The following is a 23,954-nucleotide window of genomic DNA, read 5'->3' as shown; positions in this document are numbered from 1 at the left end:
GGGGGGGAGGTGGGGCGGTGCAGGAACCCGCCGCCGCCGCCGCCGCCGCCGCCGCTCCCTCTCCCCGCGCCCTCCCTTCCCGGCGGCCTCCGCCTGGGAAATCTGGGCCCTTCAGTCCCACCCTCGCGCCACAGGGGCTTTGCTGGGGCTGGTTTTTTCTTTGCATTTCAAGGTGCTGGTGGTTGGGGGGCGCAGGATGAGAGGGAAGACATTTCTTTCTTTGCTTGGCAATGTCGGCCTTTTGGATGGCAGGAGAAAACCATCCCTTGTTCTTTCGGTCCCTGCCTGCCGAAGTGGGGAGTGTCACCCCGAGAAAGCGAGCTCTCCGCGGCGTGCCCCCCAGCACCAAAGTGAGGAACCGTGGACGTTGGCTTAGGAAAATTTCCAACGTCTGCACCCCCACTCCCTCCTGCCCCGCCCCCGACGGTATAGTGTTTCACTCCAGGGCCACCCAAATGGTCCCCCAATCCGGCCCCAAGCCTCCCAGGCTTTCGCCTCCCTCTCCTAGTGGGCGCTGCTGGCTGCTGGACACACGCAGGTTTTTGCTTTTCTTTTCTCTCTTTTTTTTTTTTTAATCAAGCGTCGCCAGGATGAGCTGCTGTTAATGTACATAAGGGGACATAATGCACAGAAGGGACTTGACACCTATTAAAGCCAAACCCAGAAAATAGGTATTTTCTCCATAACGCATATTTCATGTGGAACCAAGACATGCAAATGAAACTATGAAACGCGTTGAAAAATTGAGGTTTAAAAAAAATTGGATGTGCCATATGAATGTTTGATATCTAATAACATTGCAGAACGAATCGTTTGCAGGTGGATTTTTTTCCGTTTATGAGTAGACATATCACAATTTTAAAAATGGTAGGTAATTAAAATTGTGCTTTAGCGATCTCAAGTGGCTTTGTCTGAATCATTATGATACTATACGACCAAATGAAAAGCTTTTGAGGGAAATTAACACCTTTTGCCTTGAATTAAAAGAGTAATTTTAAATTCAGGAGTTGGTTAAGTGACATTTTACTATTACAAGGTTGACTAAACAGAAAGACAATTGTGGTGCTAAGTGAAAACTGTAGAAAACATATACATATTTAGATCTAGATGGTACTTGGATCAGTAATATTGATGATTAAAGCTGGGCCAAGTACCAAGCTTCAGTGTAAATCAAATGTTGGGAAATGAAAAAACGTGTTTGTTCTAAAGATGCCTTCTAGTCACCAGATTGGGCAAATGTAAAGCGCAAAGCTTTCTTTCATGTGGCAGTCAAGGCGGTTGAATTTTCCAGGTTGTACAAATTTTTTGATTTGTGAAAAGACTGGGGATCAGTAAAAAACCTACTGTATAAAAAACAGAGTCGATACATAGATTTATAAACTCTGTAGCCTCATCAGACATTGTATTTGTCCACTCATCATAGGGAAATGTGGATACATGGTGGGAACTTTCTGAATAACTGAAGGTTACTACTTTAGTCACTACATCTTTTCTTTTTTAAATTTTTTTCCTTGAAAATGTAAATATATTGCACACGCCCTTGACTTCTTCAACAGTGTATTGAAAGTACAGGTTAACCTTTTCTTCATGACCATCAATTATTATATCTGACACTGATAGAAAGGCACTTGAGATCCCGGAGGTCGTCTCCCCGAATTAGATACCCGCTTCCCAGACTGTTCCAGTATTGTGTTGATTTTTTAAATACCTTTTCTGTCTCCTCCCTCAAGAGTCAAGCTGTCAGCTACCACTTTTTAAACACCTCATCTACTTTCATGAGAAGGGACTTAATTAGTTTATGATAAAGGAGATAAATGTAACAAAATCATTTGAAACCTCTGTAAAATGCAAAAATACAAATGATGAAGCAGAAAGAGGGAAATAATGGCATCTGAACACCAAGGATAAGGAATGCTGTTGTAGTAGAACATAAATATTAGTCCTGTGGTTCAGCCATTTCTTCTTGCTGTTGACAACGTGCTTCTAGAAGTCTTTCCCACGTCACCTGCTACTTATTTTATTCTCTGTGGCATGGGAAGCCAGATTATCAAACTTGGTAGAATCGTACAGTGAAACCTGTGAAAGCGGGAATCTGTGTAAAGCAGATCCTGTCAGAGAAGGAAAACGCACACATTTTCCACTAATAGACGGTAATAGAAAAGTGGTAACACTGCATTCTGTCAAAGGCGGAAAACTTGCAAGACCTGGAAAAACAAACAGTCCCATTGAGTTACAGCTCTCACAGGTTTCACTGTATATCAAATAAAGTAGACTCTGAATGAGAGCATGTTTATGATGAATACAGTAGGTGAGATTTAATGGGTTGACTTGTGACACTTAGCTGCTCAGAGGTATTTTTGCTCACCTGCTGGTTCTTGAACTTGCTTGGTTTAAGTGATGGTGGCTGGATAACCTAACACTGAAGAAATTGGAGATGGTTATTTTTGGTAATGAAAACGTCAAGAAAAAGGTCATGGTCTTTAAGACAAGGCATTTTGATGACCTTAGACTGCATTCTCATGGCTTCTAGAATACCACCTAATAAAATACACATGGAATTCATTAGACTATCTTAGTCACTTTTTATCTTTGTTGATGTTGTGTGAGAAAAGTGTTTTCAAAACATAATGTATACATATTCAAATGAGAAGGTTTAGGAGGTAGGTATTTTAATATTTGTTATTTGGAAGATAGTGCCAATTAACTAATTACCCCAGCTTTTAATAGCACTGCTCAAGATTTGGAATTTTAATTAGCATATAATTAATTTTTTATGGTATTCTACCCAAGGTAAGCAAAAAAAGTAATGAGTAAAATGTTTTTCTAAGATTGAAGCTTTAATTTTCCGTAAGTGAAGTTCACTTCCCACATTATTAGGTATAGACTTGTGCATAGGAAGCAAAGTAATTTTCACTGTTTTGAACTAGACTTCATACAACTTTTCAAGGAATGATAAAGGTATTTTGTTACCCAATTTTTCTTACTTGTTGCTTTGAAAATATAATAGGATTTATTGTAAACATGACAGTTTGAAAGTGTGAGTTTGGAGGGGCTCTGTAGCACTTTTCTAGCCCATCCATCTAGGATTACATTGAAAACATCCCAGATGGATGATATATACATATGAGATGCTATAAATTAAGATGGTTGTTATTTGGGTTAGAGTAACTGAACAGTATCTGATCAGCACTCCAAAGTAAGACCCTGACCAGGGTCAAATTCCATTATCTTAGTTTGGATTTCCTCCAAATAGACATTTAAATAAACCTTGAAAGAGATATTTATTAGCTTTTGGAGCCATGATTTTCTTATGCTAAAGGTCACATTCTGTTGTTGAATTTTGACCTAAGTTTTCAGGAACTGGTTGAGAAAAGCCGTGATAAAATCAAAATATTTTCTTCAGTTTTCACAAACATAATTGTCTTTGGACTTGCGCAAGGCCTGTGTTAAAACTGAAATACTCTCAGCTTTGGTCATGATGAGTGATTTATGTTTTAATTATTTTATTTCTTGATTTTCTGCAGGGAAGGCGGCATATTCCGTATACCTATTTATCTTTATAAGGACAAACTTGTCTTTATCAAGGATACAATGCATGTGCCACTTCCCAGAGAATTTCAGAATTTTTAAGTAATGTTTGTTTTCAGTAAATTACAACTTTTTAAATATACAAGGTTAATAGTTCACAGCCCTGATAAATTGCCTCTATAAAAGATCTATGTTAAGTAAATAGTTTAAAGCAGTTATTTTTCTAGTTTGGAGAAATAAACATAAGCTGTTTGAAAATAAACATGAGTACAGTTTGAAACCGTACTGCTTCATTATTTTCAATATGTATGTATGATCACATGGTATTAAATAAAAATAGTTTAAATATTCTAATTAAAATATGAAAGCAATAATAAATAGTGTTTTTTCAGGAATAGAAACCACAGTCTTATCTTCTGAGAGTCTAGCATGTTTCCATTGTATCGAGAAATGTTTCTGATAATTAATATTTGCTTTCTTGGAATTCATTGGTTTGTAGTTGATAATATTAACATATTCTGGATTTTAAATCTATTTAATGATTACATGCTTTCTTACACTTTAAATTCAAAAATAGGTGAAAAGGCTCAGTGTTTCACCTTTTGGTTTTTGTTTTAATTAGTGTTATTTCTCTGGTTTTCACAATTATTTGTTTTTTTATTGATCCTTGGGTATACAGAACTCAATTAATTATAAGCCCTGCTTCGTGACATGCTCTCATCATTGGTCCATGCATGGCACATGTTAATTTATTTAATTAGTTAATTACTTTTTACTTTCTTTTTTTAATTTTTTTTTTTTACTGTGCTTTAGGGTTTACAGAGCAAGTTAGTTTCTCATTAAACAGTTAATACACGTATTGTTTTATGACATTGGTTGCCAACCCCATGACATGTCAACACACTGCATTCTCGACCTTGGCTTCCCTATTAACAAGCTTTCCTGTCCCCTCCTGCTTTGTATCCTTGCCCCTGGGTTGGTGTGCCCATTTAGTCTTGTTTTGTTTTATGGGCCTGTCTAATCTTTGGCTGAAGGGTGAACTAAGGAGTGACTTCAGTACTGAGTTAAAAGGGTGTCTGTACTTTTTACTTTCTTCAATTGAGAATGCTCGCCATTTTTTAGACTTTGCTTTGCAATTTGATTATTTATTTATTTATTTATTTTGGACTTGTAGAAAAGTGCTGTGCCATTTCAACTCAAACTTGCTGCTAAGGCTTCTAAATCTGAAAAGGAAATGGACCCAGAATATGAAGAGAAAATGGTAAATATACTCTTGGGTAGAATAGTGAATGCTGTAGTTTTATAGCCATGTAAAAGATGAAAAAATACATGTGTATATATAATGTAATAGAGAGTCACAGATTTTAGAATTAGAAAGTAACTATATAATCCATCATGGTTTTTTGCTGAATAAATGAATCTCATTTTCAGATGAGGAAATAAAGGATCAGAAAAGCTATATGGAATAGTTGAGACTAAAAACCAGGTCTGACTTTTAGTTCAGCGCTCATTACCCCAAAATAAGGTGTTTTATGCTAGAAATATTTTATCCACCAAGTGAAAAAATCAGTGACAATATCAACCCTGCTTTGTGACCTGCTTTCTGTCTCCTTCTTGCTTTGGATAGATGAATGACTATATGACTGAATACTACACATTGTAAAACATATAATATGACAATACACTTTCTTAAAGGATGACTATTTGCCCAGTGCATGAAAATATTACATATTAAACAGTGTAACCTTAGTTATGCATACATGCTGTTTTGCTATACATTTAATTGTTTAAATTTTAGTCACAAAAATCCATATTTTAGCTTTAATTTTAACTAGACTTTTATGCCCTGGGATCTTTCAAAACCAGTGAACTTGATTAACTCAAGTGAGAAGTTAGACAGCTAGCTGGAGCTGATTTTTTTCCTGAGGTGGTTTTTGCAGTAGTAGTATAAACGTTAAGTAGAGATGAAGTACATTTTTTGTTGTTGATAACTATTTTACAAACTTCTATGCCTTAATGTTCAAGGCCACATCTAATGTAGACATCAAGGAGCCCTGGTGATGCAACAGTTAAGTGCTCGTTGGCTAACCTAAAGGTTGGCGGATGGAACACACCCAGTGTCTCCGTGGGAGAAAGATCTGGCAATCTGCTCACATAAAGATTACAGCCTAGAAAACCCTATGGGGCAGTTCTGCTTTGTCCCATGGGGTTGCTATGAGTCGGAATTCACTCGAAGGCACCTAACAACAACAACAATGTACACAGTTAATGTTTTAACAACTCTAAGAACAACATTCCAGTGAGGATAACATAGAATGGAAAGTTTTTGGCCTCCTTCCAGCTACTGTTCAGAATATATTTGTCTAACTCTTGTATTTATGTTAATGAACTCTTCTGTAAGTTCTTAGTGTTATTAATTATGCATACTTCATTAGCATTCAAATTTTCTCTACCCTGTGGTCAGAAGGTTACTTGGAGTTAAAAGATCATCATTTTTTCTCTTTAGAATGATGTGTATTTGTTGATTTTTTTAAGATGTTTTCATTAAAAAGAGTTTTATTGAACTTATGTAGTACAAGTTATATGCCCTTTTAAAAATTACTGAGAAATTGTAATGTATGTTAACATTTAATAGTTAATAACTTCATTATTAACTATACACAAACACGCATGCATGCATATGAGTACTTATTTTCCCCAAATCCTGCTTACTTTGGGGCGAAACTTAGCATAAAATATAATTTTATAGATCACTGTAATTGAAGAGAGAAACGTTTATTACATTATTGTGGCATCATATTGAAAATATTTTGAGAAAAGATGACACTGTATTCTAAGATTTTAATGACTTCTAGATGCAGCTTAAAAATTCTCAAGAGTTTAGTTTATGGTACATATGTATCATAGTTGATAATTTACATTTCTATTTTTAAGATACATTATTTCAACACGTAGTTTTGTTAGTATTTAAGAAAAGAAAATCATTACAGTATGGAAAGGATTTACTTTTCGGGCCCAGCTCTTTAAAAAGGGTACTTCTTATTGGGGCATTTACTAAGTCTATCAGATCTTTTGGCTTCTATTCAAAGTATTTGAAAATATCATTTTCAAATTCTGCTACTTACTAGTTGTGGGACCGTGGACAAATTACTTACCCGCTCTGTGCCTCAGTTTTAACATTTGTAAAATGGGGGTGATACTAGTACCAACCTCATAGGTTCGTTAAGAGAATTAACTGAGTTAATATGTTTAAAGTGCATAGAAGAGCGCATAGTATGAAGTAAGTGCTTATTTAACAAAAGTGTTTGTTAAGTAAGCTAAGTCTGAGTAACTTTTTTTAACTTTTTGTTTTGTGCATTAGAAAGCAGACCGAGCTAAGAGATTTGAATTTCTGCTGAAGCAGACGGAACTCTTTGCACATTTCATTCAACCTGCAGCACAAAAATCTCCAACTTCTCCTCTGAACATGAAATTGGGGCGTCCTCGAATAAAGAAAGACGAAAAGCAGAGTTTAATTTCTGCTGGAGAGTATGTTGGCATTTCTCTCTTTCTCTCTCTACTTTCTTTCCGCTCTCCTTCCCTCCCTTCCTCTCTTCCCCTCTCCCCCTCCACTCAGGACCCTTTTTACTCTTCACTTATTCAGAATAAGTTTATGTTAACAAAATAAAGTTACTGTCAGTGTAACTATGTTTTAGAAGCAACAGTATTTCTGTCTCACTAGAAGCCAATGAGTAAAAATGTAGACTGGTTCTACGAAATTCCAGGTAAGATCCTAGATAACTCATTCCTCCCCCCACCCCCAAAGATAATAGTAACGCATACTGACTTAATGGACACCTTAGCATTTGGATGGAGTATGAAGATATTCCTTTTTTCCTTTCAGCTACCGCCACAGGCGCACAGAACAAGAAGAAGATGAAGAGCTACTGTCGGAGAGTCGGAAAACATCGAATGTGTGTGTTAGATTTGAGGTGTCGCCTTCTTGTAAGTACTTCATTACTTTGGGGATTTTGTTTTCAATTTGGTTTTAGAAAAATTTTACTTGATTGAATTAACAATAGTATGAGACATACTTGATGTTTTTCCCCCCTCCAGATGTGAAAGGAGGCCCACTAAGAGATTATCAGATTCGGGGACTGAACTGGTTGATCTCTTTGTATGAAAATGGAGTCAATGGTATTTTGGCTGATGAAATGGTAAGAAGATTGTAGCTAAAAACACATTCTCAGTTACCAGTAACTTTTTATGTAAATTTGAAATGCCTGAGCTGACCTACCTCTCTGATGCCTGGAGGCTAAATTGTTTCATTTAGCCCTTATAATGAAAAAGATATTTGTAATGTCTAGAATTGTTTAAGAGCCTCTGGAACGTGTAATTTCACAGGCCACAAAATTCTTGTTGAGATTTCCTTAAATGCTACCCAGAACCTCCTTTTATTTTTGTTTTCCTTTACCCTTTGGCTTCTAGGAAGCTCAGAGCCAAATTAAATGTCAAAATGGAGCATCTGTGTAACCCTTAATGGTCTGCCCATTGTATCCTTGCCCGTTCTTTTCCTTCTAGCCTTACTTAATTTTCCTTAGTTCCTCTTTATTTCTATTTTACCATTAATTTATATTCCATGTTTTCATTGTAGGCTACTTGAAATCCTTTTTGGGAATGAGGTGGGGTATATAAACCAAACAATGAATGAATGAACGAATGTATGAATGAATACATGAATGAATATAACACCTGGATTTGTGAACAATCAGAAAGTGAATAGGTGGCGTAAGGAACAAAAAAGTAAAGTGCAATATTAACTCTGGATTCAGTAGAGTGCCAGATGGGGATTGGGAAATAAGCTGAGGAATCATGGACATGTAAATAAAATGACCAAAGACAAAAAGTAAGGCCATATAAGACACTACTTCAGCGGATAAGGGGAGTATATGAAGTCCTAGATGGATATTTTAAGACTAAATGAATAGGATAGAAGAGAAGGCAGGGGAAGCTCTCAAGCCATACAAACTAGGGGTACTCATATTTGTGTGCCTCTGGAGCCATACTTGCAATCACTATTATCCAGAAGAGCCATGTGACTATGTATGCCCTATATCATCTAGTATGGTAATCAGTTCCATAGGTAGTACTCATCCCTGGCTGAACCACTGTTAGGTGTGTGACAGGGTATCCTTTAAATCAAAGGTCCATAGCTCCTGATATCTACATATTTTGGGTTGGGGCTTACAGTCAGCTCAGGGGCAACAGCTTGGTTACTTGAACAACAGAAGGACCAGGGTTGTTTGCCCCAAGCTCCTCTTGACTGCAGCCTGCCTAAACATGAAGACTCTAAAGGTCCTTAGTGTTGAATTTTTGCTCATACCAGATCTATTTTTATTACTAAAAAAGGGAGAAACACTTTAAGGATTGTAGAAAGTTTGGAAAAAGTAAAGAAAAAAATTAAAAGCAAGTTATAATTCTGCTATGGAGAAAGAACTGCAGTTAACATTTATGTGTATTTCCTTTTGTTCTTTTTCCCCTGTATGTATTTTTCATAGTTGAGACCATATTGTATATATGTATATAATTTGGTATTCTGATTTCTTCACATTCATACGTATTTTCCACATAATTAAAAAACATTTTTATGAAAATAATTGTTGCATAATAATTAATCCTAGGGAGGTATCATCATTTTATTCACCACCTCCCCTTATCACCAGTTATTTGGATTGCTTGATGTATAAGTAATGCTGTGGTGAAAAACTTACAATGTAGTTTTTGTGTACTGCTCAGATTATTTCCATAAGATTCCTAGAAGCGAAATTACTTGGTTAAGGAGTATGAACATTTTAAGGCTTTGCATGCACAGAAAACCATCTCATTTAGTGGAATATGAAATAGAATTAACCCAATACAAAGAGCTTGCAGCTTAGGTTTATGAAAGGAAATCTAGTACTGGCATAGAGATTAAGCCAGAAAGTATAGGGCGTAGTTCCCTTTCCCGTGAGTTAGGTCGTGGGCTCATGGGTGTCCAATACAATATTTAAAAAAAAAAAAAAGTCCACTGGAGCAGGTGATCTCTTAGGTCCTTTCTGACTGCAAAGTCCTATTCTTTTACAGTTCCTTAGGTCCTTAAGAGCATGAGGTGCAAGTACAGAGCCACAAGCCCCTTGAGACGCATAGTCTAAATAGTTAATGCCTGGGCTGTAATACTGTTTGGGGACAATGGGGAAGAAAGACCAATATCTAAGCAGTTTGGTAAAGGAAATCTGTCTTTGTGAGATACACATGAAGTCTTCATTTTGCTACTAGTAGATAAAATTGTAGAGTAGATTGCTTACTCTTTCAGGAATAAAAATATCTTTGTTGAGCAACTGTCTGACTGCAGTAGTTCCTGGTTTCTTTTTCTGTAAGGACTGAATTGGAGTGGCTATTCACTTTAAAAAAGGCCTTTTAACTGTTCATTGGCAGGAACAGAATTCCGTACGTGAGCTAGTTGGCACATATCTTTTGTAACGTTGTTACTAACAGAATGCTTCAGTCAAGAAAAAACATTTATGGATTTTCCCCTTTGTGATGATAATGCAGGGTCTTGGTAAGACTTTACAAACGATTGCTTTGCTTGGTTACCTGAAACACTACCGAAACATTCCTGGACCTCACATGGTTTTGGTTCCAAAGTCTACTTTACACAACTGGATGAATGAATTTAAACGGTGGGTCCCATCTCTCCGTGTTATTTGTTTCGTTGGAGACAAGGATGCAAGAGTAAGTGCAAAATAAGTTAAACAAGGCATTCAAGAAATGTTTTCTGGAGCTGTTTAAGTTACATATGATTGCTATAAATGACATTTAAGTTGAGTACTACTACTAATAATAAACAACACTGAAGTTGTGCTTATTTTATGCTAGGCTCTGTTGTAAGCGCTTTGCATATGTTTATTTTATTCTCACAACATTTCTATGAGGTAGATGTGTTACCTGTTCGTAACGGACAATCCACTATTATGTTTTATCTGCATTTACTTTTAATTAGCTCATTAACCTAAGCATTTTTGAATTGCACTTTTACGTGACTTTTTATTTAAGAAAATTGTTTTATTGACAATATATCTTATCGGTGACACTGTCATTTGCGCTATTTTGAAGCCCAAAATGTGTAAATTTGCGCGGCTTACGTTGTTTTGTTCACATTTTTGACTTTGACTTGTGCATGTGCGCGCGCGCATGCACTCAAATGAAGGCTCATATATGTAGAGAGAGCCTTGTGTTTTTTGTGCATAGATAGTCACAGTCTTGAGGTTCAGTCTTGGAATAGAAAAATATGTGTCTGTATCCATTCTCAGGTAATATTAGAAACTCTAGGCTTGTTTTTGTCAATCCTAGTCTCCTAGATGAGCCATTTGTCAATCTCGTAAGCTACAATTATTTTAGGACTATAGAATTAATCTAAAAGTAATAAATTATGCAAAAATACCAAAATGAATTATCGGTTTAGAAGGCCTGTTATTAAACGTCATCTTTATTTTGCCTCCAGAGCACATAGTTTAAAGATTTATTCTATTTTACATATTTAGGTAGGTTATCAAAAGTTACCCTCAAAAGAATGGTAGCATAATGAATTATGTAATTTTATCCTCCTCATTTTGCTTGAAGAAAAATTACTTAAATTTATTTAAATTTAACTTATAAATAATTTAAATAGTGAAATACTGAACTCATAAATTCTGAATTACAGGCTTGATTCTTCCCTATGCCTGGTATTTCTCAGTAGCAAGTTAGTCACTTAGAGCCCTTTCTGGTCACTGCTATTATTGAATGTCATACCACTCCTCATAATACTTCGCATTTCCAAAGTATAGATCTTTTGCTAAAATTATTTCTTAAGACTATGAACAGGAGAGAAATATCTAGGCACGTGTTTTCATAATGCCCCAATAAAAATGTAAATCAGCAGCTTTTAATGATATTATATAGAATCCAAGGGCTTCATGATGTATCTCTGGGAATTTTAAAGGAAGAGTTGGATGTATTTGTGACTGCCCTATCTTTATCACATGGGAGATTGGGATTCTGGCAGCTTGAAAATTAAGTTTGAAAGCCAGTCTTCAAAGTCAGTGTTTTTCAAACTGTGGGTTGCCACCCATTAATGGGTTGTGAATTCAGCTTAGTGAATGGTGATAATAATTTTTTACAACAACGAAATAGAACAGAATTGAAAATAGCAGAGCATTTCATATGTAGTAAGAATCAGTATTGCTTTGAGAAACTTTTAAGTTACCTATTTCTATATGTATGCACTTAAACATATATATGTATACTGGATTGCAACATAAAATATATTAAATATATTTTTACTGTGGGCCATGGTCAAAAAGTTTGAAAACTAGTGTCCTAAATAGTACCATGTTGGTTTAAATAATTAATATATCATATTAAATACTTTCTCTATAGAGAAATTCCCGATCGTTATAGACAAATTTGAACCTTGGTACCACATGGGATACATATAGTGGGTCTTTTATTTTCTTGGCCTTCTGTAAACATTTCATGAGGTCAATATTTTAGTAATATTTGATGTAGGCTAGGCTATGTATTTAATTGAGCTGGAAAATTACTGGAGATACTCTTGATCCTATCTGATGCTAATGTAGTCCTGAAGTATATAGAGGTGTGATTCCCAGACATGCTTGTATGATCCATTTCTTTTCTACCCTAGAGGGCTCAAAGATAGTGGACATGGAAACAGGAGATCTGGGGTTTAGCTCTGGCTTTGCTACTGACTGATGTTGAGTGAGTCTCAAAGGGCTTTAATTCTGACACCTATAAGATGAGAGTTTTTGGATTATGTGACCTTTAGTGTTGTTAGGAGAACCTTGGTGGCGCAGTGGTCACAGTGCTCAGCTACCAACTGAAAGATCTGGTGGTTCAAACTCACTAGCCACTCCTCAGGAGAAAGATGTGGCAGTCTGCTCCCATAAAGATTACAGCCTTAGAGACCCTATGGGGCAGTTCTACCCTGTCCTGTAGGGTCGCTGTGAGTCGGAATCAACTCGATGGCAATGGGTGGGTAGTGTTCCGTCAAGATATTTAACTCTGAATCTATCAAGTAGTTACACAAATTTCAAAGCAGAACAAATTTAAATTAAAAAGTATGCATATGCTCCATGAAGCTTGTAGGTGGAACCATCAAACTGAGTGTTTCCCAAAATCAAAGATAAGGTGTTAACAGGACCAAGTGGGGTTTGGCACCCTGGCTGTCTTTATTTTGTCTCTTATTCCCTAGTATCTTAAGTAATTTTTTTTAATACAACCACTTCCCAAGGTGCAACTAGGATCTCTACAGAGGCCTTTTTTCTGGTGTCTACTTCGGTCAAGGTGATCCTCTTTTACATAGTAGGCACTTAGTTAATATTTGTTGAATGAGTCCACAGTATGTTTGATTGCATAACTGAATTTATGAAGAAAGACTTCGCAGTGAACAGTAAATTTTGTTTAGGCATTGTAATTTCAGATTTACTGTACTCATCAGCCCCTTCTCAATATAGATTTTGATATTCCCCAATAACTTTCGTGGTTTTATTTTGACCCATAACATCTGGAATTCAGTCTGTAGTAGTTAAAGTGCTCTTGCTTTGGCTACCATGTTGTCCACTGCCTGTGAAGATTTAAAAATAGTTTTAAATAGCCTCCTGTACTAAACAGAGCAGGCCCCATTTTTAGCCTCATAACAACGCCAGGAGCTTCACAAAAACATTAATGGACTTTCATGACCTCTTGACAACATATATGCCTCATCCCTGCTAGAGAGAGAAGGAACGTACAAGAAATTTCAAAAGGTTGTAATCACTGATGTATATATTGAGTACCTTCTAGTTGTGGAAACTATATTATATTGGTAATGCTTGGGTCTTGGTAATGTGTTATTCAGAAAGCAGTTACTTTGCCCATGTCCTTTTGGACTCCTTGTGGTATGAAGACAGAGCCTCATAATTTCGTGGTCTTCTGGTGATACGAAAGTTTTTCCAGTTCATGGAATATGCTATACTCATGTAAGAGAAGCCTTTGCTTCTCTTCTGTTGGTGAACGTATTAGCATGTCATCCAGATAATTGACCACCAAACCAAGGTATCTTTGAGCCTCAGTTTTCTTATCTCTAAAATGGATAAAACGAAATGATGCTCAGTCTCTTACCAAAAAAAAAGCCAAACTCACTGCTGTCAAGTCGATTCCGACTCATAACGGCCCTATAGGACAGAGTAGAATTGCCCCATAGGGTTTCCAAGGCTGTAATCTTCATGGAAGCAGACTGCCACATCTTTCTCCCATGGAGCGGCTGGTGGGTTTGAACCGCCGACCTTTTGGTTAGCAGTCAAGTGCTTCATCCACAGCGCCACAAGGTCTCTTAAAACTCTTCTTATTCACTTGACACTTAATTCCGTGATCATCTTGCCAGCCTTTTCTAATATAAGGAACTTTATTTTGCATTAGGCTGCTTTTATTCGTGATGAAATGATGCCAGGAGAGTGGGATGTTTGTGTTACTTCTTATGAGATGGTAATTAAAGAAAAATCTGTATTCAAAAAGTTTCATTGGCGATACCTAGTCATTGATGAAGCTCACAGAATAAAGAACGAAAAATCTAAGGTAAGCCAATTCTCAACATCTTTATTAAAGTTTTGTTTTAATTACCACGTCTGTTTCTTCACATCTTTGTATTCAAAATAAGAAAGTGTTGGAGGGTTGTGATTTTATTCATGGAATGCAAATGAGAGTCAGTTTTTAAAATGGTTTTAACATTTAAGATATTGACTACAAGACAGACAAAAATTGAGCACAGTTGTAAATGTAAAGAAACCTAAGTGCTCATTTGCTATACCACTTGTTAGAGCCTAATTCTTTTATGCTACAGTATTTTAATATTGTTGCGAATATTTGGTGTACAAATATCATTTGCACTGACTTTTTTTTATTGAGGAGCTACCTTATGTGTATTCATATGGATTAGAAAAAAGAATTTTCTAGAATTATCTGACTTGTGTGAATTAGAGTGTGGTGTTAACATTGAAAAATATCAATATTTCTTGCCATTCAACTCCATCAACAGTAGGAAAAGCTTCAATTATTATGATGAACCTCTCTTTGGATCACTGGGCTACTTTGGGAGAAACAGGGACAGAACTGGAGCAAAACCACCAGGTGGATCATACTAATTTCAAATTGGAACTAATACCTGATAAGAGGACGCATGTTAAAGAGTTAATTGTTTGTTTAAGAGCATTATACAAATGCATTTTTATTGATAAGATTACTGCTATTTTATGTTTTTTGTTTTGTATCTTAATTTTTATGGTCTTATATTTCCAAAGTTAATATAAGGTATTGGGGAAAATGGGCTCAATTTTGGCACTTACAAATTGTGACCAGGCCAAGTTAGAACTTGGCTCGGCATGTAGATGAACATGGTTGGTAGGGAGAAGGGAATATTATCGTATAAAGTGACTATCCTGGATTCCATGGAGAAGGTCTGGAACTGTTTTCGATAGACCTAAACTGGAGAAAATACATTTTTTGAAGTAAGGCGGGCGGGTCTCAGGGGGTCTCGGGTGTGGCTGTGATCTACATTCTTTGAAGCGTAGAAGGGCCTAGAATAGTTCGCTTAGTTGTGCTTCACTGCAGCAGTGTCACCTGAATTGGGCTGTTTTTCCGTATAAAAGTAATCTTCAAGTTTTTATTTTATTTGAAAAATTAATGTTGGTTTTTTAAATTTTATTTGAAAAAATAATGTTGGTTGGATAAGTAGAACTAAATGTTGAACATCCTAATAGTAAGACAATGTTAATATCTAACTGTTTTTTTTTTAGCTTTCAGAGATTGTTCGTGAGTTCAAGTCAACTAACCGTTTGCTCCTAACTGGAACACCTTTACAGAATAACCTGCATGAACTCTGGGCATTACTCAACTTTTTATTACCTGACGTCTTTAATTCGGCAGATGTAAGTTCAAGTCATATGTTTTAAGTATAGTTTTCTAATGTTCACGGACATTTGTTTTTAAAGCATAGAATGTTGATTAAAATTTATAGTTCGTTTTCATTTGTGACTCTGCATGTTTTGGTTTGCCCGGGAAAGAGTTCTTAAAAGTACAGAATTAAAAAATAGATTATTTAGAGAAATTGTAGGTTTTTTTTTCCTTTGCGATTAGCCTGTCTGTTAAACTTTGTTCATATCACATTGCTACCACGACTTACGACGTGAGATAGGCCAGGTTCAGAATAGTGCATTCAACAGTTTCATTGTATTGGAAAGATTTGAAACATATTCCTGAACAGTAGCTTGGCAGGTGGACTAAATGTCTTTAAAATGATCTTTGCTTATTGTAGACATTAACATTTGGTGAATGCGAAAGAACATGGTATGTGATTCACAAAACAAAATATTTTGTACATGTATGATTTGTGTTGTTTTTAATCATTAACACAAGGTTATGCTAGGGTAGCTAACGGCGTTGAATGATGTAAGGACTTTGGAGATTGATTTTTCCCCGCTACTCTTATTAATTGATAATAAAAATACCAAATTCAGCTGTCTATTGGTTTGTATACATTACCTTGCTTCTGTTTTTATTGTTTGGTGAGATTAATATTTTCATTAACATTGTCTGTTTTCAATTTTATATTCTTACTCCTGCTCTTTTTAACTAGATATAATGCTGTTACGGTATGGGGAAGTCTAATAAATGCCTTTTAAGAAAAAAAATTGCTGAGAGTATTCCTGTAAAATGGGTTCAAAAAATTTTGTTACCTGCTCCAATACTTTATCTGTTTTTGAAAGTAACTAATATTGGCCCTCAGAATAATTTTTGAAAATTCCTTTAAAATGAATTTTTTATAGAGTAGTTATATAAAAATTTATAGATATCATTAAAAAACCTGTGCACTAATTGCAGAATTTCCACCCCCCTCCCTTCACAGGACTTTGATTCTTGGTTTGACACTAAGAATTGTCTTGGTGATCAAAAACTTGTGGAAAGACTTCACGCAGTAAGTAATAGTCAACAAGAAAATTCAGTAATTAACTATATATAACTGAGCCAGAAAACAGACTGCCATAGAATCGTTACTATATCCTCAGCCTCTGTATAAAACCAAAAACCAAACCCACTGCCATCAAGTCAATTCCAACTCATAGCGATCCTATAGGACAGAGTAGAACTACCCCATAGGGTTTCCAAGGCTGTAAATCTTTATGGAAGCAGACTGCTATGTCTTTCTCCCAAGGAGTGGCTGGTGGGTTCAAACTATCGACCTTTCAGTTAGCAGCCCAGTGCTTAACCACTGTGTCACCAGGGCTCCTTAATGCAATAACAAGGGCATTATAAGTGAAAGAGGAAGGCAGAAGAGTCAGATTCAGAGTGATGCAATATGAAAAAGACTCAACTGGCCATTGCTGGCTTTGAAGATGGAAGAAGACCACAAGCCAAGGAATGCGGGCAGCATTTTTTTTTTTTTTTTTTTTTTGCCTTGCCTCTCCTCCATGGATACTCTCGTCCAGTAGAAGCTGTTCATTCTCCCTGCCCCACAGGCCCTCGAGATGGAGTCAGTATTCTCCTAGTACCCCAATGCCATTCTAAACTACTGCTTCTCCACTGGCACGTATAAAACTCTTTCCCTTTTGAGGCCCAAGCCATCTTGCAGGTCTACCCTCTGCCCATTCTCTTTGCTATCATCTACTCCACACTCCCTCACATTCATTGGACACCAATTTTCCATTCTTTGATAACAACCTCTTATATCCTTCTGGAGTCCCTGGGTGGTGCAGATGTTTAAGTGTTTGGCTGCTAACCAAAAGGTTGGAGGTTCAAGTCCACCCACGGGCACCTCGGAAGAAAGGCCTGGTGATCTACTTCTGAAAAATCAGCCATTGAAAACCCTATGGAGCACAGTTCTACTCTGACACACAGGGGGGTCACCATGAGTCGGCGTCAACTCAACGGCAATTGGTTTTTATATCCTTCTAGCTCCTTCAGTCATGTTACTCCTGTACCTATTCTTTTATCTTACAGAGACCCCTAGTCCCTGGACCTCTCCTTTTTCTCCCCATCCATCAGCCCATTTCTGTTGTTACTTTTTTCCATATCCATCCTTGAGCCCATTTTCTATCCCTTGAACCACTCTTGCCAATACTCCCAAACTCCCTTGCTCCCTTGTCCATCTGCCATACTTACCCTGAAAAACCCTAAAATGGAATAATGTAATGGTCTTTCTGTCTTCTGGGTTTGAATTCTTCTTTTACCACTTACTAACAGAGTGACCTTCTCTGTACTGGGGCTTCTCAACACTGATAAAGATTATACAAATGTGCAGGTTGGAGCCACTACTGTTTCATGGTCTCTGACATAAACTGGTATCTTCATGATGCTCGTTGTCCTTCAGCATGGCCTTCTACACTTTCTCATTTCCTATAACAGCTATTTCAGACCTTCCCCAATCTCTCCAATTCCAGGTATCCCCTGCCCTTCTCCTCTCTCAGCAGGTAACACCATTCCTTTCTCAAAGAGGAAATAGTGTTTAAGGAATGCCTTCAGCCTTCTGCCTCATCTTCCAAGGATATCTGCATCTGTGTTACTTTTGGTCTCGATGGAAGAGGTAGCCTTTCTCCTGTTAGTGGCTTATTCTTCCATGTAAACCCTAGATCTCCTCTATTTCTATTTTCTCATCTATCTTTTCACATGATTTATTATTTTTTTTTCTTATTGACTAAATTTTCTACTTCTTCCTCCATTTTGGCTCTTTTCCCTCAATATGTAAACATACTCAAATATCTCCCTTATTGAATGTAAACCCACACCCATATCCATCCCTACCCACACATAGAAAACAATAACTCCCTCAACACTGTGCTCCTCTAGTTGTGGTTCTGTTTACTTCCCTTGACAGTTAAACTTCTTGGAAGAATAGCTAATCCTCTTGATCGCCCTGATTTAATCTTCTATTCATTCTTGAGCCCATTGGTGACTGGCTTCTATCCATTCCTTATGACCGCAGTTTATCTTACAAGGTCTTCCTTCACTGACTTTCTGGTTGCTGAACACAACTAGACTTTTGGTTACTATCTCGACTTCTCTGCAGTATTCAGCACCATTAACCACTCCTCCTGCTTGAAACTCTTTCCTGCTTGGCTTCTTGATACCATTCTCTCTTGGATTTTCTTTTACCTCTTTGACTCTCCCTGTCAGTCCACTTTATGGGCTTCTCTTTCGTTGTGCTTTCAGCTTAGTGTGTTATAGGGCATGGCTTTTTTTTCATTACGCTCTCCCTGGTATCCACTGCCATGGATATATACTAATAACTCCTAATTTTATAGATCTGAATCTCTCTCCTAAGATCTGGACTTACATATCCCACTGTCTTCTGAGTCATTTTACCTAAATGTATCAGAAGTGGTTTAAACTCTGAAGAATTTCTCTTAAACAAGTTGAAGAGACCCAAACCAGAAACAAAAAGCCTTCTCTTATTCTTCCCTTTTCCTTACTTCTCATATATCTCTAATAATAATAATAATAGCTACAGTTTATTGAATGCCTACTTTGGTTAAGCTCGACACGTGTACTACCACAAATTCCTACAGCAGCCTTGGAAATAGGTATCATTATCCCCATTTTAAAATGACTTGACATATCCATAAGTTTTTTTTTTTTTTTTGATGAATGAATGAGGAAACGGGCTCAGAAAACTTAAGGAACCAACTGAGGTTCCTGACAGCTAAATGGGGATTGAGCTGAATTTAGAATTAGACTTACCTGGTTTGAATTCTGCTTTTACCATTTATTAGCAAAGTGACCTTGGTCAAGTTACTAACATGGGAATAATCACGTTTTCCTCGAAGATTTATTATCAGAATTCAGTACTCTATGTAAAGTTCATAGTGCAGTGTCTAGCACATTGTAGGTACTCTATAAATGGTAACACTGTTATTTCCTTGTTTATAGAGTCTATCCTCCAAGTATACACTGATGATTTCATCTTTTTTCTCTGTTCATCCATATCCTCCTTAACACTGAACCATTTTCTCCTCATTCGTATATTTAACCATTTTGAAATGGTCTGAATTTCTGCTTCACTTTTGGAGACTTTCTGATCCATACTCTTGACTTCAGATTTCCTCTAAGATTTAAAAATCTTGTATTACAACAGACTTTTTTCCTTTAAAGTCTCTTTTGTGCTTATGCAATAGTCAGTAGTCTTGTTGGCTTGATTTTTAATGCATTTTATGTCATCACTCATGGATATCTAATTTAGGTCTTCTGATTTTTGAGGAACCCTGGTGGCACAGTAGTTAAAGTGCTCCACTGCTAACCAAAAGCTTGGCGATTCGAATCTACCAGCTGCTCGGCGGGAGAAAGATGTGGCAGTCTGCTTCTGTAAAGATTTACAGTTTTGGAAACCCTATGGCGCGGTTCTACTCTGTCCTAAAGGGTCGCTAGAGTTGGAATTGACGGCAATGGGTTTGGTTTGGTATTCTGATTTTCTAATAGGCCATTATTTGGTTCTTTACCAAGAACGTTGGCAACTGGTGTTGGTAGTGTTTTTCAGATTGTGTAATGGGAAGTGAATTTTACATTACAATGTTACTATATGTGGCTTCATAATATTAAATATTCTATAAACTTTTATATAAATGCTCACTTTTTAGGTTTTAAAACCATTTTTGTTACGTCGTATAAAAACTGATGTAGAGAAGAGCTTGCCTCCTAAAAAGGAAATAAAGATTTACTTGGGACTCAGTAAGATGCAACGAGAATGGTGAGCTCTTTTATTTCTACTAAAATTTGTTTGTATATAAGGCTTTATTAAAAATTAGCTTTGTAGTGATTCAGTTACGCTTTTAGTTCAAAAAGTACATTTTATATTTAAATGGCAAATTAAGTAGTTCAGATATTTTAATAGAAAATTGATAAGTAGTTAATATTTGGGAAAGAATATGGACTTTGGGGTCCTATAGATCTGTGTGTGAATCCTGTGCTTTGCCTGCTAATAGCTATTTTAGCCTGGGCAAGTTATGTAGCTTCAGTTTCCTTTCTGTAAAATGGGGATAATAATACTTACCTTAAGAGGATGATGTCAGGATTAAAGGGGATGATGTGACTGGCACATTTATTAATTATTCTTGCTTTTTTCATCAATGAAAACCATAATAATAATAATATGGATGAAGCTGTCAATGTGGATATTACAAAAATAGAAGCTGAAATGGTTTGATAAATATAAGCAAAGCAAGAAATTGACAAGGGGAATTACAAGGAATCATAAATTGGACATGCTAGTAATGTACTAATGCTGCTAAAAGGAGCAAAATATTGCTTATATAAATTAGACCACATATAAAATATATAATGACTCCTCTACAATAAAAGCCAGTACAGAGAAGAGGTCAAGAGTATATTCTTTGGACTCAGACATAAGATCTAATCTGGGCTTTTTCCCTTACTGTGGCCCTGAGTAAGTTGCTTAACTTCACTTATCTGCCTGAATTTCCATCTGTAAAATGGGGATGATACTAGTACATACCTCAGAGGTGAATCAGATAAAGCACTTGACATGATACGAGGTCCTTGCACTCAGTACAAGTTGGCTGTTATTATAATTGAATATTATTACTGTTCAGGTGTATATGTAAGTCAGTTTTTGCCTTTGGGTGAAGTATAGGAAAGAGAATGAAAATTATTTACAGGATCAGAAAACTTGACCTATGAAGATAGGCATAAGAAGTTGGGATTGTTTTTAGCTCAAATAAAAGATGGATGCCAACTATCAACAAATAACGTGAGTTGTCCTATGTGGAATAATTATCAGCCAACGACAATTTCTAGTAATCGATAAAGCTGGAGGAAACAGGTTTTACAGGCAACATCCAAGTTAGAATGCTCAAATCTTTACTAGTTTCTTGTTTTTTCTGATTAGACTTAGTCTCAAATCAAATCTTGCTGTTTATCTTTAAATGAGAATCTAAGCTGATCACCAGAGGGACACTTATTTATGGCATTGACATGTCTAATAATTGATGATTAATTATAGTTTTAAATTTTAGGTATACAAAAATTTTGATGAAAGATATTGATGTATTAAATTCTGCTGGCAAGATGGACAAGATGCGACTCTTAAACATTCTGATGCAACTTCGAAAATGTTGTAATCATCCATATCTGTTTGATGGTGCCGAACCTGGTCCACCTTATACCACTGATGAGCACATTGTCATTAACAGTGGTAAAATGGTAGTTCTGGATAAACTGTTGGCCAAACTCAAAGAACAGGGTGAGTAATTTTTTTTTAATTTACATGTAATAAATTCATGTTAATGACTTGTGTATGAGTAAAATTGTCCTTATTCTTTCATCATTCATTCATTCATTCACTCATTCAGCAAACATTATTGAGTACTTACTGTTTGCCAGGAATTTACCTACGGGCTGGGTGTACAAAGATGAATAAGACAACAGTCTTTGCCTTGGAGAAGCTTACAGTGTAGGAAGACAGACGTGTAAAAAAAATAGTTGCAGTTCATTGTGCTAAGTGCTATGATAGAGGCATGCGCAGAATGTTGAGAAACTGGGAGTTGGGGAAATCTTCACTGAGATGACATTTGAGGTGAGCACTGGACAATCTGTAGGAATAAACCATGTGAAAAAGGAGGGGAAGAGTTTTCCAGGGCAAAGAATCAGAGATGTAAATAAGGGAATGGGAGGGGCTTATGGCATATGGGGTAGAGGGGCAGTTGCTGAATCTAGGAAAATGGGATGGGGCCAAATGACGAAAGGCCTTTTAAAGCAAGCTTAAAGGAGTTTGGACTTAATTTTGAAGATGAGGCAGGAGTCATTGAAGATTCGTCTGTGGAGAGTGACACTGTCAGAGTTGTACTTAGGAAGAGAACTCTGGAAGCAGTCTGGGGGATCGATTAAGGATGAGAGACTGGAAACAGGAGACTAGTTGAGACTATTACAGTAGTCCAGTGAGAAATTGTATAGCCTCATTACTCATCCTCAGGACAGAGTAAAGGCCTCCTCTAAATCAGCTCAGTATGTGCGGGGGATTTTGAAGACCTTAAAAATGCCTACTTCAACAACTGTAATTCCATATTGCATCCCTTGAGGGGTAGGGCTGTGTGTGTGTGTGTGTGTGTGTGTGTGTGTGTGTATTGAGTGCTCACATCCTGTATATTTACGTTGCATATAATGTTTTAATATTTTTGTACGTTTCAAGTTAGTTTTACACAAGTTGTACAACATTTTTTTATTTTGGGGGAAATGTTTCAGGTTCAAGGGTTCTCATTTTTAGCCAGATGACTCGCTTACTGGACATTTTGGAGGATTATTGCATGTGGCGAGGTTATGAGTATTGTCGACTGGATGGACAAACCCCACATGAGGAAAGAGAGGTGAGAAAGAGAAAATAACACAAGACTTCAGAAATCAGAGTTCAGTTAAGCAGTGTTGTTCGTAGTTAGGTAGTTTTGAAATTTTGCCTTTTCTTTAGCTTGGTACATTGAATTTCTCACTACCATCTCTCTCTCTCTTAGATCTTCAGTTTGGCTTCCATTCTACCGACTCTATACAAATCATCCTTTCCAAGGTCTTCAAAGGCATCCTCACTTATCTAGAGGACACTACACTATTACATCCTTATCTCCTCTAACCTCTGCTAGCTCTGACCTTTTGGATTACTGATTGTTTCTCAGCTTACTCTCTGACCTCTGGTTCTGTGTTATTTTCTTTCCTTGGTTTGCGTCCTGCAGTAGACCCTTGCCATTCGTGGAGTTTAACAGTTGGGATTTTGCCAGTTTATGAGCAACCCTAAAGACACGTGAAGTGTAGTAATTTGTAGAAGGGATAATCTTGATCTTACAGAGTTTTTGCAAAAATTAATCGAGCCAATGTAGGTGTAGGTGCTCAGCATGAATTTGGATCTTGGAACACTAAAAGGTTGGCGTGCAGTTCTGAGTCATTTAGCGAGTGAGTAAGCCTACCTACCACCCACTATCTTTGTCAAATTTAGGGATTCCTACAGATCTTTAGACTCTCTCTCACAAGTGTCATGGGTCGAATGCGTTTTAAACCCTTTAAAACACTTTTGTGTTTTTTGAAGACTTTGCTGTTTACTTTCCATTTTCTGTGATCTTTCAGGGCTCTGTCTTTGGCTTCTGTCTTAAGTCTGTACTCATGCTCTGGGCAAAGATCATGATATTATGGTATAGTGGAAAATACACTGAACTTGGTTTCAGAAGAACTGAATTTTAGCACCAACTCCACTACTTTGTAATGTATGCAAGCCATTTAATTCTCTGAGCCTCAGTATCTTTAACTGTATTATAAGGATAAGATTTATACCTATGCTACTTTTTGGAGAATGTTGTTGTGAGGATCAGTGGATACGCTAGGTATGAATA

General features: G+C 36.7%; 1 protein-coding gene across 3 annotated transcripts in view; it reads left to right on the top strand.

Annotated features, from left to right (window-relative positions):
- Positions 1–23,954, top strand: part of SMARCA1 (SWI/SNF related, matrix associated, actin dependent regulator of chromatin, subfamily a, member 1) — a 71,747-nt gene that overhangs the window by 552 nt on the left and 47,241 nt on the right. For all 3 annotated transcript variants that reach the window (XM_004379601.2, XM_004379600.2, XM_004379602.2), the window contains exons 2-12: positions 4,703–4,789; positions 6,890–7,056; positions 7,412–7,512; positions 7,624–7,724; positions 10,099–10,278; positions 14,002–14,157; positions 15,375–15,506; positions 16,484–16,552; positions 20,205–20,314; positions 21,600–21,826; positions 22,825–22,946. In XM_004379601.2, the coding sequence (XP_004379658.1) occupies positions 4,703–4,789; positions 6,890–7,056; positions 7,412–7,512; positions 7,624–7,724; positions 10,099–10,278; positions 14,002–14,157; positions 15,375–15,506; positions 16,484–16,552; positions 20,205–20,314; positions 21,600–21,826; positions 22,825–22,946 (1,452 nt within the window). The remainder of the gene's footprint in view (positions 1–4,702; positions 4,790–6,889; positions 7,057–7,411; positions 7,513–7,623; positions 7,725–10,098; positions 10,279–14,001; positions 14,158–15,374; positions 15,507–16,483; positions 16,553–20,204; positions 20,315–21,599; positions 21,827–22,824; positions 22,947–23,954) is intronic.

The sequence above is a fragment of the Trichechus manatus genome, unplaced genomic scaffold (assembly GCF_000243295.1).
Source record: "Trichechus manatus latirostris isolate Lorelei unplaced genomic scaffold, TriManLat1.0 scaffold00066, whole genome shotgun sequence".
Taxonomy (NCBI): domain Eukaryota; kingdom Metazoa; phylum Chordata; class Mammalia; order Sirenia; family Trichechidae; genus Trichechus; species Trichechus manatus.
Note: the sequence above shows the minus strand (reverse complement) of the source record. Positions and strands in the feature narration are given on the sequence as shown.